Raw genomic sequence first — 19,280 nt, forward strand, 5'->3', positions numbered from 1 at the left:
CCTTCTCTCTTCCTCTCTTATGTTCCATGTTTCTGCCCCATACAGTGCTATTGGCACAATCACTCCTTCATACAGTCTCCTCTTAGCATCCATTCCCAAATGTCTATTCCTCATTACACTCTTCAATCCACCAAGGCATTTACTCACTTCTCTCAATCTACATTCTACCTCCACCCTCACTCCACCTTTTCCTGCCACACTTGTACCCAAGTATCTAAAACTATCCACTTCCTCCAGTCGCTCTCCCTTAATGCTCACTTCCAGTCTACTGCCACTTTCACCCCTTGAACATCTCATCACTTTACTTTTACCCACATTTATCTTTAGCTTTCCTCTATCACATACTCTCCCAAACTCTGTCACCAACTTCCTCAATCCCTCCTCCGATCCTGCCACAAGCGCAGTGTCGTCAACAAACAACAACTGGCTCACCTCCCACTTTTCTCCATTTTCTTTAACCATCTCCAATCCCTGACCCACTACCCTTGCATTTACCTCTTGCACTACCCCATCCATGCATAAGTTAAACAGCCAGGGCGACATAATGCATCCTTGACGAAATCCCACCTTTACCTCGAACCACTCACTCTCACCATTTCTAATCCTGACACAAGTTCTACTACTCTCATAAAAAATCTTGACAGCTCCTAGAAGCTTTCCTCCTATCCCGTATATCTGCATAACCTCCCACAGTGCCTTTCTGTCTACCCTGTCGTAAGCCTTTTCCAGATCCATAAAAGACCAAAAAACATCCTTCCCCTTTCCTGTAGCTTTCTCACATATCTGTCTTACCACAAAGATCTGATCTACACAACCTCTACCCATCCTAAATCCACACTGTTCCTCACCAATTACTCCCTCTGTTCCTCTCCTAATCCTCTCAATCAAGATCCTCCCATAAGCCTTCCCAACTTCACTTAACAAGCTAATCCCTCTGAAACTACTACATTCACACTTGTCCCCTTTTCCCTTGTAAAGTGGAACTATACAAGCACTCCTCCAGTCCTCCAGCACTCTACCTTCTCTCCAGCAAACATTAAATAACCTCACCAACCAGTCCACCATCACTGTACCTCCTTTTTTTTAGACATTCTGCATGGCATCCATCCAGACCAGGTGCCTTACCTGCTTTCATCATCTCAACAACTGCCTTCACCTCATCCTTCCTTATTTCTCCTCCATTTTCCTCACTCATCACGGTCATTTTCTTAGCATTTCCCACTGCAGCTATCTTTCCCTCACATTTAGCAACTCCCTAAAATACTCTGCCCATCTTCCCCATACTGCCTTCTCTTCCATTATCATCTCTCCATCTGCACCTTTTACCTTTTCTTCTTTACTTGATTCGCCTCCTCTTCCTCTCTTAATTTCTTTCCAAAACATCTTTTTATTACTTTCAAAATTTTCTGTCATACTCTTACCCCACTTCACATCTGCTCTCCTCTTTGCCTCCTTTACCTTATGTTTTACTTCTCTTTGTACCTCTCATATGACTCCCTCATCCTATTTTGTAACCAATCTGTGAAAGCTCGCTTCTTCTCTTCTACAACCTTCTTTATTTCCTCATCCCACCATTCACTACCCTTCCTTCTATTTCCTCCTGTCCTTCTTGTTCCACACACCATCTTTGCACACTTTATGACTCCCTCCTTGAACCATCCCCATTCCTCCTCCACACCTAGCTCTACTCTATCCTTCACTCCCTCCCACTCCTCCTTCAGCTTCTTCTTGTACTCCTTCTCCTTTTCCTTTTCATTTAAAGAGTTCACTCTAAGCACCTCCCTACCTATTGTCCCTTTCCTCTTTCTCCATCCTCCATTCTCAACTTACCTTCCACCAGAAAATTATCTGATATTCACCCACTCTCTCCCCTTAGCACATGTCCATCCTTAACTCTTCCTATCATAGTCCTATTTACCACTACATAATCCATCAATGCTCCATCTACCACCCTTCCATCCACCACCCTCTCCCATGTGTACTTATGCTTGACTTTCTTCCGAAACACTGTATTTGTTATCATCAACTCTCTAGACACATTTCCACCATCAACTCTCCACTACCATTCTTTCCTGGAACTCCACATTTCCCAACCACTCCATCAATTGGACCATTTCCTACCCTAGCATTGAGGTCTCCCAATACTATTATATTGACATTTATCCCTAAATCCTCTATGCACTCTTTGAATCTATCCAAAAGGCCTCCCTTCCTTCTACACTCTTCTCACTGCCAGGCCCATATGCACTTACAAAGACCCACATCTCCTTCCCCAGTTTCACCTTCATCCACATTATCCTTGAGGAAACCTCCTTCCACTCCACTACCTGTTTACCTATCTCTTCACTTACTAGAATAGCCACCCCTTCCCTCCCTCGCCCTCTCTTCACTCCTGATAACCTCCCACTTACACTCCCAAACTTATACTCACCCTTCCCATTCAACTTAGTTTCACTCAAAGCCAACACATCCATCTTTCTTCTCACAAACATACTACGTATCTCTTCCCTTTTACTCTCATCTGTACCACATCCACGCACATTAAAAGACCCAAACCTTAGGGTGCTGGTCCAAAAACTCCCAGACCCTCTTATGCCTTTGCTTTTACTTTTAGGAATGTGCCCTGTGGGGCTACAAGGAGAAGGATGCCTAGTCCCACTCCCCGTCCCTTTCTTCTCGCCTCTTACGATCCAAGTGGAAATACTTGGTGGCAGTATTCTTTTCCCCCACCACAGGGAAATTCCCCCACAGCAGAAAAGAAATACTCAGAGAATTGCTACAGGACAGCAACAAGGGTTGGGGGACAGCATAACGGAGGGACCTTCGTAGTATAAAAGTGTCATCATTTCTCTATGAAGAGTTTTCCTCTATCATAGACAAAATGATGTGTGGCTCTGGTCCGTAGGGGCGCCCCATATAGACCCTAAAGTATCAACTGCATGCTACTTTGCCACAACAACAAGCAGCCAATACCCCAGAGTGGAGGATGTAGTATATGGAAATATTTTGACAGAGCCCAAAGTAATTTCTCCCTGACTTCTCTATTTTCTACATGAGGGGACATGGAGGGGGTGTCGTGTAAATGAAGCAGCCTTGTTATGGATGTGCTCTGTCTTGGGGAGTGGGCAGGAGATAGGGTAATCCTTCATTCATGAAGAGCTAAAATAAGAGGAAAACAAGGTTGGTGGATGGGAGTGGGTGCATGCTTTTGACTTGGCTACCTCCCTCATAAAGGAAGAAGCCCTTGGTATATAGATAGACCTTCCTACTCTAGAGCTAATGAAGTATGTGTATCTGATCGAAGGAACACTGATATTCAGAGAGTGTGAAATGGTATTGAATTGAGTGGAAATTAGATATTACAGCTACACGAAAGGATGGTATAACTGGGACCAGTGATTGGTATCTGCTTGTGGGGGGTTCTGCAAGATGGACAGCAAAGGTACCCATGTTCACAACATGTCAACCCCCTCACCTTCATCAGGAGGTGCAATCTTTTCACACCAAGCCCAAGATCTTTTTCTGTCAGTTTTAACTGTATTTTGTACATTTTTTCACACATGAATAGCTGACAATTAGTAACTGCTTTCCTCTTTTTACAACTTTCAGTTAGTGATATAGAAACAGTCCCACACTGATACAGTACAGACAATATTTCAAAGTTTGTTACTAAAGAGATCCATAGGTTCAAAGAGCCGTTGCCAGCTATAGTGGGGGTGTAGATTTCCCACTTTAAAACTCAAGACAATTATTGATTGATGATACAACTTTTGATGTAGTCTTTAAACTTTCTCCATAATTTGATCTAATATATTTAAATGAATCCTGTGTAATTTATTGATTTCTCATGGCAAATTGTTACAGGTATTGGTGCGGGACTACAAGCTACGTTCTTACACACTCAATGCTGTGTCCTACCATTTCTTGAGTGAGCAAAAGGAAGATGTGCATCATTCCATAATTTCAGATTTACAAAATGGAACACCTTTGACTCGAAGGAGGTATGATATCCCATTTTTAACATAATTTTAGAGTCCTGGGGTTTATGTATTCATACTTTATGTAGAAGCCTAATATTTAGTGGTTTTCTTTAGTTTCATTTAATTTTTGCCATGCAATAGGTATTAACTAAATAGTGATATGCATACATACATATACCAATGGCTTTTCCCCCCTTACAAGGGAGGTAGCCAAAGTCAAAAGCATAAATCCACTTCCACCCATTTCATCCCCATGTACCCCACTCCCATTCAGCACCCCTCCCTCCAATTTTTCTTAGATGATGGGTCATCCCTGCATCTCGCCCACTGCCCTGGATCAAAAGCAATGTAGCAAGACACAGCACATCCACAGCAAGGCTGCTTCATTTAATCAGCAACCCTCCTCTCCATCCCTTTATGAAGAGAAGAGAAGATGGGGAGAAATCCCTTTGGGCTGCATGAAAATATCATTCATGTATACTCCCTCACCTCTCCCATCCACTCCCATTCATCACAACATTATCCATACACAACCATTTTCCACTCATCCCTATCTTCTGTCATCTCCCTTCCTCAACAGACATTCCCCTTTTACCCCATCCATCTCATCCTTGGTTGCCCCCTCATGTTCATTCCCTCCACCTCTGCCTTCCACATCTCTTTTACTAATCTTTCTTCACTCATTTTTTTCATGTGTCCAAACCATCCCAATGTTCTTATCAACTCTATCTCCTAATTCCTTTTCCACCCCCCATTCCTTTCCTCACCTTGTTTCTCACTCTGTCCAACCTAGTAACCCCTCCCATACTTAGACATTTGATCTCAAACACACATTGTCAGAGAGGAAGTCTAGCGAATGAGCTCCGACTTAGCGCATTTGTCGCCTTTTTTTTTTTTTTTTTTTTTTTTTGTTATAGTATAGGATGAAATGGAGGAAGGAAGAAAAGACAAAAGAATTAACCAACGAAGAGAGGATTAGGATTGGGCATAAGTATAATGGAGTCGCCACTGGGTGTGATACTGAAAAGGATGTGTCTAATCGTCACCTCCAAGGTGGGAAAACAATATTTTTTGGGGTTTTCCGAGAGAAAGGGGAACAATAGGGAAAGTTATGGATACAGAAAAAGAAACTAGGTATAGCAGTGTACTAAAGAATCAAGACATCAATGACTTGATAGAGAAATTAATAGATCTAAGAATTGATTATAGAGTCGTGCATAGATATGACAAATTTACGTAAAACTAACAAGAAAATAATCAGAGAGTTGAATGACCTAAAAAGTGAACTAAGTATGATTAAAAGAGAAAACGAAAGAAAAACGAGGATAGAAACAAAAATGAAGAACTGAAGAAAGAGGTCAAAGAACAAATACAAACAGGGACCGAAAAAGTGGAAGAATCAAAGAGACAGATGCTGAAATAAAAAATCAGTGGAAACAGGAATGTGAAAATCAGAAAATAACTTTCAAAGGAATAGTACAACAGCAGGTAGAGGAAAATGCAAAAGAAACAGTAATTAAAGAAAAGGAAAACTGGGTGAGAGTGGATAAAAGAAAAAGTTTGTGGCTTATTGTATCGAAGAAAAACAAAATGTATACAAATACCAAAGAGAAAAAGAAGAAAAAGAAATAGCAAAGGAAATTCTGAAAGCGGTTCAGGACAAAGCCCAAGAATTAGATAAAGAAATTGATGAGGTGCATAGAATGGGCACATACTCTAGAGAAAAACTAGAAAATCAAACTTAAGGTCTCAAATGATAGCTGAAGATGTACTATCAAAAGCGACAAACCTAGCTAACAGTGAAAATTACAAAAATGCGTGGATGAAAAAAAGAAATGAGCAATGAGGAAAAAGAGAAAGATAAGGCACTAAGAAATGAAGCACACACACACACACATACCAAGGCCCCTTCCCCCTTTCAAGGGAGGTAGCCAAAAAGGGAAAGGCATAAAAACACTCCCACCCATTTCATCCCTAAATACACTCCACACCCCTCCCACCCTCCCTCTCATCTGAGCACCTCCTGGATGACGGGTCATCCCTGCATCCTGCCCACCGCCCTGGGTCAGAAGCAGTGTCGCAAGACACAGCACATCCACAGCAAGGCCGCTTCATTTAATCGGCGACCCCCCCTCTCCGTCCCCCCTTGCATATAAGGAAAGGACGGGGAGAAATCCCTTCGGGCTGCGTCAAAATTTACTCACACATACTACCCCACCCCCCCGCCCATTCCTCCTCATGCAATCACAACATCATCCATATACAACCATTCTCCACTCACCTCTGTCTTCCGTCCTCTCCCTTCCTTCCTCAACAGACATTCCCCTCTTCCCCAAAGCCCCCTTCACCCCATCCATCCACCTCATCCTAGGACGTCCCCTCATGTTCACTCCCTCCACATCTGCCTTCCATACCTCTTTTACTAGTCTTTCTTCACTCATTCTTTCCATGTGTCCAAACCATCCTAATATTCTTTCATCAACCCTATCTCCCAGCTCCCTTTCCACCCCTGTTCTCCTCACCTCCTCATTTCTCACTCTATCCAGCCTAGTAACCCCCACCATACTTCTCAGACACCTCATCTCAAACACATTCAAACTCCTTCTCTCTTCTTCTCTTATGTTCCACGTTTCTGCCCCATACAGTGCTGTTGGCACAATCACTCCTTCATACAGTCTCCTCTTCGCATCCATTCCCAAATGTCTATTCCTCATTACACTCTTTAATCCACCAAGGCATTTACTTTCTCTCAATCTACATTCTACCTCCACCTTCACTCCACCTTTTCCTGCTACACTTGCACCCAAGTATCTAAAACTATCCACTTCCTCCAGTCGCTCTCCCTTAATGCTCACTTCCAGTCTACTGCCACTTTCACCCCTTGTACATCTCATCACCTTACTTTTACCCATTTGCTTCATTTCTTCACTTTTCTTTTTAGGGGCATATAACCTAAAAAGAAAAGTGAAGAAATGAAGCAAATGAAAAAAAACAGAGATGAACGGAGACTTGAAAAAAACTAGAGAAGAACGGAGACTGAAAAAAAGATATTTGTTTTATTTTTATTTTTTATTTATTTTGAGTACTGGATCTGAGGTTGAGAAAATGATACATCAGAAAAAAGGAAACAAACCAAAAAAGAAAAGAAAAAAATTAAAAATGGCATACACAAACATGGATGGTATGATTTCTGGAATTAATGAATTAAATGACTATCTGTTAATAGAGAAACCAGATATAATGGGAATTGTGGAGACAAAATTGAAAGGTCCTCGATCATCAAGTGTGGTGGGACAAGATCTATACAAACTTTGGGTGAAAAATAGAATGGATAAACGGGAGAGGAGTCATATTATTGACTAGAAGCAGCTTAAATGTGACAAAGATACATATACCAAGGCTTTTTCCCCCTTACAAGGGAGGTAGCCAAAAAGAAAAAGGCATAAAATCATTCCCACCCATTCCTTCCCTGAATACACTCCACAACCCTCCACCCTCCCTCTTATCTTAGCACCTCCCAGATGACGGGTCATCCCTGCACCTTGTCCACTGCCCTGGGTCAGAAGCAGTGTCGCAAGACACAGCACATCCACAGCAAGGCCACTTCATTAAATCGGCGACCCCTCCTCTCCGTCCCCCCATGCATAAAAGGAGAAGACGGGGAAAAATCCCTTCGGGCTGCGTCAAATTTTGCTCACACATACTACCTCACCCATTCCACCTCATGCATCACAACATCATCCATATACAACCATTCTTCATTCACCCCTGTCTTCTGTCCTCTCCCGTCCTTCCTCAACAGACACTCCCCTCTTCCCCAAAGCCCCCTTCACCCCATCCATCCACCACAAAGATAACAGAAGGAAAATATAATGTGGAAATGATTATGATTGAAGTTGTGAATAGTAATATGAAAAGTAGAACTTTTATAGTAGTATATGTGCCCCCAAAAACACAGGCTTGGCCTGATAGTGATCAATCCAAATTACTGGAAGACAGAAAGAATGCATTATTTGAGTTACTGATAGATGGAGGAAACATAGTAATTATGGGTGACTTTAACCCCTTCCATACGGTGCCGCATACGTAGGCGGCATGAGGAGCAAGTGGATATGCGAGGCTGCCATATCGGCGTCTTGATTATATTTATTGTAGTTGCCCCTGCGTTTTGACATTCTTCCTAAACTGCCCTTAATCACATTCTCTATGGTTTTCAAAATTCACAGGTGAAAGAGAGAACGATCGATATAAGCGGTGACTGTATTTTATGATGCGAGTATTATTACGACACGTCGTACAGCTGGCATCGGCTGCTGCCCGCGAGATTTAAGGCCTGTACTGAAGAGGTTAACACAAAGGAAGTGAATTGGGAAGAAATGACAGTAAAAGGTGGAGAGGAACTCTGGGACAACACTCCACTGGATATGACCATTGATTATACATTGACTCAATGGGTCAGGGAAAATACCAGATATAGAAACAATGAATGACTGTTGAGACTAGACTTAATATTCACATCTGAGCCTGAAATCATGGACAAAATGATTACAATTGGGAAAAGTGACCACATACTATTAGAGTTTGAACTAAAAGAACAAAATGATGTGAGAAGAAATGAGAAACATAGAGAAAGAAGTTTAATGTGCAACAAAACGGACTTTGTAAAACTTAGAAAAACAATTTTCAAAACACTAACTGGGAAAATTTTTCAAATGAAGAAAAGATGGAAGAGAAATAGAACATATTAAAAGAAAAATACAAGGAGGGAACAGATTAATATGTACCAAAGAAGAAACAAAAAAGGGTTCACATAACGTGTTGGTATAACAAAAAGTGTAGTGAGGCTAAAGATAGAAGAAACAAAGCCTGGAATAGATGGAAAAAAGACAAAAAAGTGACCAAATTACAAACATACATCAAACTGAGAAATGAATATGTAGATATATGCAGGGAGGACAAAAGAAACTACAAAAAAGCTATACCGTATATTTCCATGTATAAGATGACCCTAAATTCCAAAAATTCACCCCTTAAAATCGTCTTATACTACCATCATAAAAATCAGACCTTGAATTCTACGTGAGATGACTTGGTAGGCTAGCCTGCCGATAACCACCGATACACAGGAAATGATTCACATTATGATAAGAACTGGTAATAAAGGTAATTAAACCATATTTACCTTATATATGATTGGCATATCTTTACAGTAAATGGCAACTGTTAATAAATTCGAGGAATAATTCTATATTAATTAAATTACGGTACTTATAACTACTCTATGTAAACACATTTAACACAGCTGAAAAAAATGTAAATATCGAGCACTGGTTGCGTTCATAGCAACCTTTTTCTTTCGCTAACTTTTCAGTAATTTTTAAGACTGAAAATAACAATTTTGGATTACAGTACATAAAGCGTTTATTTATCAATGAAAAAATATATTACAGTAGTTGCATTTAACTACTTCAGTATGGGACTTAAATCTCGCGGGCAGCAGCCAATGCCAGCCGTATGACGTGTCGTAATAATACTCGCATCATAAAATATAGTCACCGCTTATATCGATCGTTCTCTCTTTCACCCGCGAATTTTGAAAACCACAGAGAATGGGATTCAGGGCGCATTTGGGAGAATGTAAAAACACAGGGGCGACTACAATAAATATAATCAAGACGCCGATATGGCAGCGTCGCGAATCCACTTGCTCCTCATGACGCCTACGTGTGCGGCACCATATGGAAGGGGTTAAAACATAGAAAATTTATATGGGGGGACGGAGAAGGGGGGGTCGCCGATTTAATGAAGCGGCCTTGCTGTGGATGTGCTGTGTCCTGCGACACTGCTTCTGACCCAGGGCAGTGGACAGGGTGCAGGGATGTCCCGTCATCTAGGAGGTGCTAAGATGGGAGGGAGGGTGGAGGGGTGTGGAGTGTTTTCGGGAATGAAATGGGTGGGAATGTTTTTGTGCCTTGTCCTTTTTGGCTACCCCCCTGGTAAGGGGGAAAAAAGCCTTGGTATATGTATGTATAAAACTTAATTTCTAATCATCAGCAATATTACACATCAAACGTATTTCTAAAACCTTTATTTTCAATAAAATTACATTACATTTAAAACATTATAAAGCTTTATTTCTTTATTTATTTATATAAAACCCTTCAAACTCATCACAATCATCACTCTGTTTCGAAAAGTTGTTCGAACATATCACAAGATTCCTCAAATATGCTACATCGAACCAGGATCATTTTTGATAGTTGACGTGTGTTCTCAAGAAATCCTGATACATGATTTGCTTTACTTCATTTATTTTGAATTTATAAGGATACATTAAGTAATTTATCTGGTATAAAGATACAGTTAAGTAATGAGAAAGAAAAGAGAAAAAGCGGAAAAAACAGCTGAAAAATGTAATCAAAACAATTATTTTTGTACGGTAGGTTTGATACACTGATGCTTTTGTAATTTAGCAGTCATCTTATACTTCCGATACGAGATAAATTCATAAAAATTTGCTCTAATTTTGTACCTCGTCTTATACAAAGGTTGTCTTATACATGGAAATATACGGTAATAGATAAATGCAAAGACCAACCTAAACTACTTCACAGATATGGAAATGATAACTAAAAGACAAACACAAAATAGTGAAACTGCACATAGGAAATAAAGAATATATAGATTTAGAAGTGGCTGAAGTTATGATGAGGCATTTTAGGTCTGTATTTATAATTGCAAACTCACAAATGTGGGATGAAGGACAGCAAGGAAGATCCCCTGAAATGAAATGGATAACTGTAACACAAAAAAAAATAAGGGACCAAATAGAAAACCTTGACATCAGAAAGTCACACGGGATGGATCAAATTGCAAATTGGATATTGAAAGAGTGTATAGATGAACTAACAGACAAAATACAAAAGATAATTGACTTCTCACTCAAAGATGTAAAAGTACCACAAGATTGGAAAAAGCAAATATTGTACCAATATTCAAAGGAGACAGAAAATCCAACAAAATATGCAGAAAAGTTATTAGGAATAAATTTATTAAACACTTGGAAGAGAAAATACTAAATCCTAAACAATTTGGTTTTAGAAGTGGAAGATCATGTACCATAAACTTAACATGCTTTTACACAAGATTAATAGAAATAATACAAGAAAGAGACAGATGGGCAGATTATGCTTTCTTGGACTTACAAAAGGCTTTTGACAAAGTACCACATAAAAAGATACTAAGAAAAATTGAAGTAATAGGTGAAATACAAGGAAAGTTATTGCAGTGGATGAAAGATTTCTTGAACAGAAGAAAAATGAGGGTGGCACTTAGAGACAAGAACTCAATTTGGGAAGATAAGTGGAATCCCACAAGGCTTTGTACTGGCTCCATTAATGTTTGCCATTTATATAAATGACATGGATAAAGGTGTGGAATGTTACATGAACTTCTTTGCAGATGATGTGAAACTACTTCAAGAAGACCTGGACAAAGTCTGGGAATGGAGTCAGAAGAGTAAATTGAACTTCAACAGTAAGAAATGTAGTATAATGGAATTTGGAAAAAGCAAAAATAGAATATCGGGTCAGTATAAAATGGGTACAAAGGAAGTTAAAAAAGTCAACTCGGAAAGGGATGTAGGAGTAACTATCTCAAATGACATGACGCCAGACAAACATATCAACAAATTAGTGAGAGAAACTTTTAACTTGTTAAGTGGTGGGGGAAAAGAATACTGTCACTAATTCCACTTGGATCATAAGAGGCAAGAATAAAGGGACAGGGAGTGGGACTAGGCATCCTTCTCCTTGTAGCCCCACAGGGGACATTCCTAAACGAAAAAGCAAAGGCATAAGAGGGTCTGGGAGTTTTTGGACCAGCACCCTAAGGTTTGGGTCTTTTAACCCCTTCCATACGGTGCCGCACACGTAGGCGTCATGGACTTAGATCTCGGTGGCAGCAGCCAATGCCAGCCGTACGACGTGTCGTAATAATACTCGCATCATAAAATATAGTCACCGCTTATATCGATCGTTCTCTCTTCACCCGTGAATTTTGATAACCATAGAAAATGCGATTACAAAGGAATTAGAAAGAATGTCATTATGGAGGGGCGACTACAATAAATATAATCAAGACGCCGATATGGCAGCCTCGCGAATACACTCGCTCCCCATGACGCCTACGTGTGCGGCACCGTATGGAAGGGGTTAATGTGCGTGGATGTGGTACAGATGAGAGTAAAAGGGAAGAGATAGGTAGTATGTTTGTGAGAAGAAAGATGGATGTGTTGGCTTTGAGTGAAACTAAGCTAAAAGGGAAGGGCGAGTGTAAGTTTGGGAGTGTAAGTGGGAGGTTATCAGGAGTGAAGAGAGGGTGAGGGAGGGAAGGGGTGGCTCTACTAGTAAGTGAAGAGATAGGTAAACATGTAGTGGAGTGGAAGGAGGTTTCCTCAAGGATAATGTGGATGAAGGTGAAACTGGGAAAGGAGATGTGGGTCTTTGTAAGTGCATATGGGCCTGGCAGTGAGAAGTGCATAGAAGAAAGGGAGGCTTTTTGGATAGATTTAAATGAGTGCATAGAGGGTTTAGGGAGAAATATCAATATAATAGTACTGGGAGACCTTAATGCTAGGGTAGGAAAGGATCCAATTGATGGAGTGGTTTGGAAATGTGGAGTTCCAGGAAAGAATGGTAGTGGAGAGTTGATGGAAATGTGTGTAGAGAGTTAATGATAGCAAATACAGTGTTTTGGAAGAAAGTCAAGCATAAGTACACTTGGGAGAGGGTGGTGGATGGAAGGGTGGTAGATAGAGCGTTGATGGATTATGTAGTGGTAAATAGGATTATGATAGGAAGAGTTAAGGATGTACATGTGCTAAGAGGAGAGGGTGGGGGAATATCAGATCATTTTTTGGTGGAAGGTAAGTTAGGAGTGGAGTATAGATGGAGGAAGAGGAAAGGACAAAAGGTAGGAAGGTGCTTAGAGTGAACTCCTTAAATGAAAAGGAGAAGGAGTACAAGAAGAAGCTGAAGGATAGAGTAGAGCTAGGTGTGGACAAGGAATGGGGATGGTTCAAGGAGGGAGTCACAAAGTGTGCATGGATGGTGTGTGGAACAAGAAGGACAGGAGGAAATAGAAGAAAGGGTAGTGAATGGTGGGATGAGGAAACAAAGAAGGTTGTAGAAGAGAAGCAAGCTTTCACAGATTGGTTACAAAATAGGACGAGGGAGTCATATGAGAGGTACAAAGAAAAGAAAAGAGAAGTAAAGCAAAAGGTAAGGAGGCAAAGAGGAGAGCAGATGTGAAATGGGGTAAGAGTATGACAGAAAATTTTGAAAGTAATGAAAAGATGTTTTGGAAAGAAATTAAGAGAGGAAGAGGAGGCGAATCAAGTAGAGAAGAAAAGGTAAAAGATGCAGATGGAGAGATCATAATGGAAGAGAAGGCAGTAAGGGGAAGGTGGGCAGAATATTTTAGGGAGTTCTAAATATGAAGGAGGATAGGGAGGGAAAGATAGCTGCAGTGGGAAATGCTAAGAAAATGAGAGTGATGAGTGAGGAGAATGGAGGAGAAATAAGGAAGGATGAAGTGAAGGCAGCTGTTAAGATGATGAAAGCAGGTAAGGCACCTGGTCTGGATGGATGCCATGCAGAATGTCTAAAAAAAAAAAGGAGGTACAGTGATGGTGGACTGGTTGGTGAGGTTATTTAATGTTTGCTGGAGAGAAGGTAGAGTGCTGGAGGACTGGAGGAGTGCCTGTATAGTTCCTCTTTACAAGGGAAAAGGGGACAAGTGTGAATGTAGTAGTTTCAGAGGGATTAGCTTGTTAACCACTTCACTCCGGGACTTAAATCTCACGGGCAGCAGCCAATGCCAGCCGTACGACGTGTCGTAATAATACTCGCATCATAAAATATAGTCACCGCTTATATCAATCGTTCTCTCTTTCACCCGTGGATTTTGAAAACCATAGAGAATGGGATTCAGTGCATATTAGGGAGAATGTAAAAATGCAGGGGTAACTACAATAAATATAATCAAGACGCAGATATGGCAGCATCGCGAATCCACTTGCTCCTCATGACGCCTACGTTTGCGGCACCGTATGGTAGGGGTTAAGTGTAGTTGGGAAGGCTTATGGGAGGATCTTGATCGAGAGGAACAGAGGAAGTAATTGGTGAGGAACAGTGGATATAGGACAAGTAGAGGTTCTGTAAATCAGATTTTTGTGGTAAGACAGATATGTGAGAAAGCTATAGGAAAGGGGAAGGATGTTTTCCGGGCCTTTATGGACCTGGAAAAGGCTTACGACAGGGTAGACAGAAAGGCACTGTGGGAGGTTTTGCGAATATACGGGATAGGAGGAAAGCTTCTAGGAGCTGTCAAGAGTTTTTATGAGAGTAGTAGAGCTTGTGTCAGGATTAGAAATGGAGAAAATGAGTGGTTCGAGGTAAAGGTGGGAGTTCGTCAAGGATGCGTTATGTTGCCCTGGCTGTTTAACTTATACATGGATGGGGTAGTGCGAGAGGTAAATGCAAGGGTAGTGGGTCAGGGATTGGAGATGGTTAAAGAAAATGGAGAAAAGTGGGAGGGGAGCCAGCTGTTGTTTGCGGACAACACTGAGCTTGTGGCAGGATTGGAGGAGGGATTGAGGAAGTTGGTGACAGAGTTTGGGAGAGTGTGTGATAGAAGAAAGCTAAAGATAAATGTGGGTAAAAGTAAGGTGATGAGATGTACAAGGGGTGAAAGTGGCAGCAGACTGGAAGTGAGCATTAAGGGAGAGCGACTGGAGGAAGTGGATAGTTTTAGATACTTGGGTGCAAATGTGGCAGGAAAAGGTGGAGTGAAGGTGGAGGTAGAATGTAGATTGAGAGAAGTGAGTAAATGCCTTGGTGGATCAAAAAGTGTATTGAGGAATAGACATTTGGGAATGGATGCTGAAAGGAGACTATATGAAGGAGTGATTGTGCCAACAGCACTGTATGGGGCAGAAACATGGAACATAAGAGAGGAAGAGAGAAGGAGTTTGAATGTGTTTGAGATGAGGTGTCTGAGAAGTATGATGGGGGCTACTAGGCTCGATAGAGTGAGAAATGAGGAGGTGAGGAGAACAGGGGTGGAAAGGGGGTTGGGAGATAGAGTTGATGAAAGACTATTAGGATGGTTTGGACACATGGAAAGAATGAGTGAAGAAAGACTAGTAAAAGAGGTATGGAAGGCAGATGTGGAGGGAGTGAACATGAAGGGACGTCCTAGGATTAGGTGGATGGATGGGGTGAAGGGGGCTTTGGGGAAGAGGGGAATGTCTGTTGAGGAAGGACGAGAGAGGACAGAAGACGGGTGAATGGAAGATGGTTGTATATGGATGATGTTGTGATGCATGAGGTGGAATGGGCGGGGTGATGGGGGGTGAGGTAGTATGTGTGAGCAAATTTGACACAGCCTGAAGGGATTTCTACCCGTCTTCTCCTTTATGCATTGGGGGACGGAGAGGGGGGGTCGCCGATTTAATGAAGCGGCCTTGCTGTTGATGTGCTGTGTCTTGTGACACTGCTTCTGACCCAGGGCAGTGGACAAGGTGCAGGGATGACCCGTCATCCAGGAGGTGCTAAGATGAGAGGGAGGGTGGAGGGGTGTGGATTGTATTCAGGAATGGAATGGGTGGGAATGATTTTGTGCCTTTCCTTTTTGGCTACCTCCCTAGTAAGGGGGAAAAAGCCTTGGTATATGTATGTATGTAAGATCTACGAAAAAAGCTTTTGACTACATGGATGAAGAAATGGTAAAGAAAATATTACCGTATTTTTTTTACTATAAGGCACGGGCAAAATCCTTAAAATTGGCCAAAATTGGGTGGTGTGCCTTATCGTGAGGTGCGCCTTATGTGTGGCTTCAGTGCAAAAAAATGTCTCGAACAGTGATGTACTATTTTGACACATTTCGTAGCTAGCCTGCCGCCGGCGACAGTGCATAGGACTAGCAAAAGTTACAACCAAGTTAAAACCAAGATGCATGTATCTTGACAAGAAAATTGCGAAAACTTCGACAGTTTTCGAGTCCATGCCACTGCATTCATTCACGCTATCATGGCTATGACATGAAAGCGTCTACAACACAGACAGCCATTTTGCATTGGTCTAGCCTCGCTTCACTCAGACTGTTGTCATCTGCATATTTTTCTAGTTTCGACCATGGGCGCAATATAGCAATAAAGAATTAATGATTAATTTTGTAAATTAAAATGTATCAACGTAATATGCAATTTTGTGGGCAAGAAATACCTTGGGGCACCAACGTCTCTCACGACGACGACAACGAGGACGAGCCGGATGACTTTTAATTTGCAGGAAATGATTTATTAAACACAGGTTAGGTTAGACGAATTTATCATCCTTTCATTTCTTTGACGTCGGCATCTATCATAAACATGTCGTACCATTCGTGCAACACGCCCCAATCCTATGCTACCAACTTCGTTCATTAGCATATTTGCTTGTAGCAAGGTATTTTTTATTTTCATTTCCGCCCACAAAATTGCATATTACGTTGATACATTTTAATTTACAAAATTAATCATTAATTTTATATTGCTATATTGCGCCCATGGTCGAAACTAGAAAAATATGCAGATGACAACAGTCTGAGTGGAGCGAGACTAGACCAATGCAAAATGGCTGTCTGTGTTGTAGACGCTTTCATGTCATAGCCATGATAGCGTGAATGAATGCAGTGGCATGGACTCGAAAACTGTCGAAGTTTTCGCAATTTTCTTGTCAAGATACATGCATCTTGGTTTTAACTTGGTTGTAACTTTTGCTAGTCCTATGCACTGTCGCCGGCGGCAGGCTAGCTACGAAATGTGTCAAAATAGTACATCACTGTTCGAGACATTTTTTTGCACTGAAGCCACACATAAGGCGCACCTCACGATAAGGCACACCACCCAATTTTGGCCGATTTTAAGGATTTTGCCCGTGCCTTATAGTAAAAAAAAATACGGTAATATTTTCTTTTACCATTTCTTCATCCATGTAGTCAAAAGCTTTTTTCGTTGATCTTACATACATATACCAAGGCTTTTTCCCCCTTACTAGGGAGGTAGCCAAAAAGGAAAGGCACAAAATCATTCCCACCCATTCCATTCCTGAATACAATCCACACCCCTCCACCCTCCCTCTCATCTTAGCACCTCCTGGATGACGGGTCATCCCTGCACCTTGTCCACTGCCCTGGATCAGAAGCAGTGTCACAAGACACAGCACATCAACAGCAAGGCCGCTTCATTAAATCGGCGACCCCCCCTCTCCGTCCCCCCATGCATAAAGGAGAAGACGGGTAGAAATCCCTTCAGGCTGTGTCAAATTTGCTCACACATACTACCTCACCCCGCCCATTCCACCTCATGCATCACAACATCATCCATATACAACCATCCTCCATTCACCCCTGTCTTCTGTCCTCTCCCGTCCTTCCTCAACAGACATTCTCGTCTTCCCCAAAGCCCCCTTCACCGTCTTCCCCAAAGCCCCCTTCACCCCATCCATCCACCTCATCTTAGGACGTCCCCTCATGTTCACTCCCTCCACATCTGCCTTCCATACCTCTTTTACTAGTCTTTCTTCACTCATTCTTTCCATGTGTCCAAACCATCCTAATAGTCTTTCATCAACTCTATCTCCCAACCCCCTTTTCACCCCTGTTCTCCTCCTCACCTCCTCATTTCTCACTCTATCGAGCCTAGTAGCCCCCATCATAGTTCTCAGACACCTCATCTCAAACACATTCAAACTCCTTCTCTCTTCCTCTCTTATGTTCCATGTTTCTGCCCCATACAGTGCTGTTGGCACAATCACTCCTTCATATAGTCTCCTTTCAGCATCCATTCCCAAATGTCTATTCCTCAATACACTTTTTAATCCACCAAGGCATTTACTCGCTTCTCTCAATCTACATTCTACCTCCACCTTCACTCCACCTTTTCCTGCCACATTTGCACCCAAGTATCTAAAACTATCCACTTCCTCCAGTCGCTCTCCCTTAATGCTCACTTCCAGTCTGCTGCCACTTTCACCCCTTGTACATCTCATCACCTTACTTTTACCCACATTTATCTTTAGCTTTCTTCTATCACACACTCCCCTCCACCATCGTACTGGCCGTTGAAGCACTGGGCGAGCGTAAATTCAATCAAATTTCAACATTATTCGCTGCGCCTGAAGGTCCTAAGTGGCACGCCTCCTTCTAGTGTGGGTTGCGCCTTTAACTCTGTCCCTTTAAACCTCACCCAAGACCTTTAAATTGCACGCGGCTGGAAAATTATTTGTCGGGATTTATTTCTAAATGGTATAGGGACATTTTGAACACAGTTTTGAAAAATGCCATATCTTGACCAAATCACAACCCCCCCCCCCCCCCAAGTGTCGCGTACCCCCCTTAACTTGTTGTCTGATGAGGCCTTGGCTTTCTGGTGTGAAATTCCGGTTCTGTGATTTTCTGTTGCCTCTAGGGATGTATCTCTTTTCTGCATTTTGTATGCTTGTATTAAAAGTCTGCACAGCACTGTTTATGTTTGTGATTGGTGTACTTTTGTCTCAAACTGTTCTGTCTCTTCAGTAAAAGCTTCACAGTTTGCTCTCTTGTAACTGGTGTATGTGTATCTGTGGCCAACTGGGGTGCATCTTGTTTTGGTGGTAATGATGATTGGAAGGTGGTCAGATACAAGGGATTTGACCACTCTCCATGAAGTATTGAGGTTAGACAGGGGGAGCAGAAGGTGATATCAGGAAAGGAGGGGGTGTAGAGGGCTTGGTGTGGGATATGTGTATGATTATGTGTGTTTGTTGTTGTTGTCATTCCCTAGACTGTCTGTCCGAGCAGTCCCGTCTCCCCAAGGAATGCCATAGCCGAAACTGGGTTTTCCCACAAATCCTTTATAGAGCGTATGTTGTGTTGTGTGCGTGCATGATTGTGTATAATGCAGTCTTCCATTATGTGTTGTATGGTATGGGGTGAAGTGTTACATCCTGGGCAGCTGTTCACAATGCGGTCATCCAGCCTCTTCTGGTAGCTTAGAAGTGAAATCTATTGGCCAATCATTGCACATCAGAAACATTAAGAACTGAGTACCACAGGGCTCAGTTCTATCCCCCACACTATTTAATCTATACATGCATGATGACTTACCCACACCAGACACCTCAGAAATACAAATCTCTTCCTACGCAGACGACATAACAATCACATGCACACATCGTAACACAGACAAAGCTGCAGAAATAATCCAGCCATACCTTG

General features: G+C 41.8%; 2 protein-coding genes across 4 annotated transcripts in view; one reads left to right on the forward strand and one right to left on the reverse strand.

Moving 5' to 3' along the window:
• Positions 1 to 19,280, forward strand: part of PolD1 (DNA polymerase delta 1, catalytic subunit) — a 362,759-nt gene that overhangs the window by 226,167 nt on the left and 117,312 nt on the right. For all 3 annotated transcript variants that reach the window (XM_076189251.1, XM_076189252.1, XM_076189253.1), the window contains one exon: positions 3,865 to 4,001. In XM_076189251.1, the coding sequence (XP_076045366.1) occupies positions 3,865 to 4,001 (137 nt within the window). The remainder of the gene's footprint in view (positions 1 to 3,864; positions 4,002 to 19,280) is intronic.
• The window catches only part of LOC143027746 (uncharacterized), a 538,392-nt gene that overhangs the window by 135,055 nt on the left and 384,057 nt on the right, over positions 1 to 19,280 (reverse strand). The gene's annotated exons all lie outside the window — the stretch shown is intronic.

Source organism: Oratosquilla oratoria, chromosome 8, assembly GCF_046742065.1.
Source record: "Oratosquilla oratoria isolate Oo_2021 chromosome 8, ASM4674206v1, whole genome shotgun sequence".
Classification (NCBI taxonomy): domain Eukaryota; kingdom Metazoa; phylum Arthropoda; class Malacostraca; order Stomatopoda; family Squillidae; genus Oratosquilla; species Oratosquilla oratoria.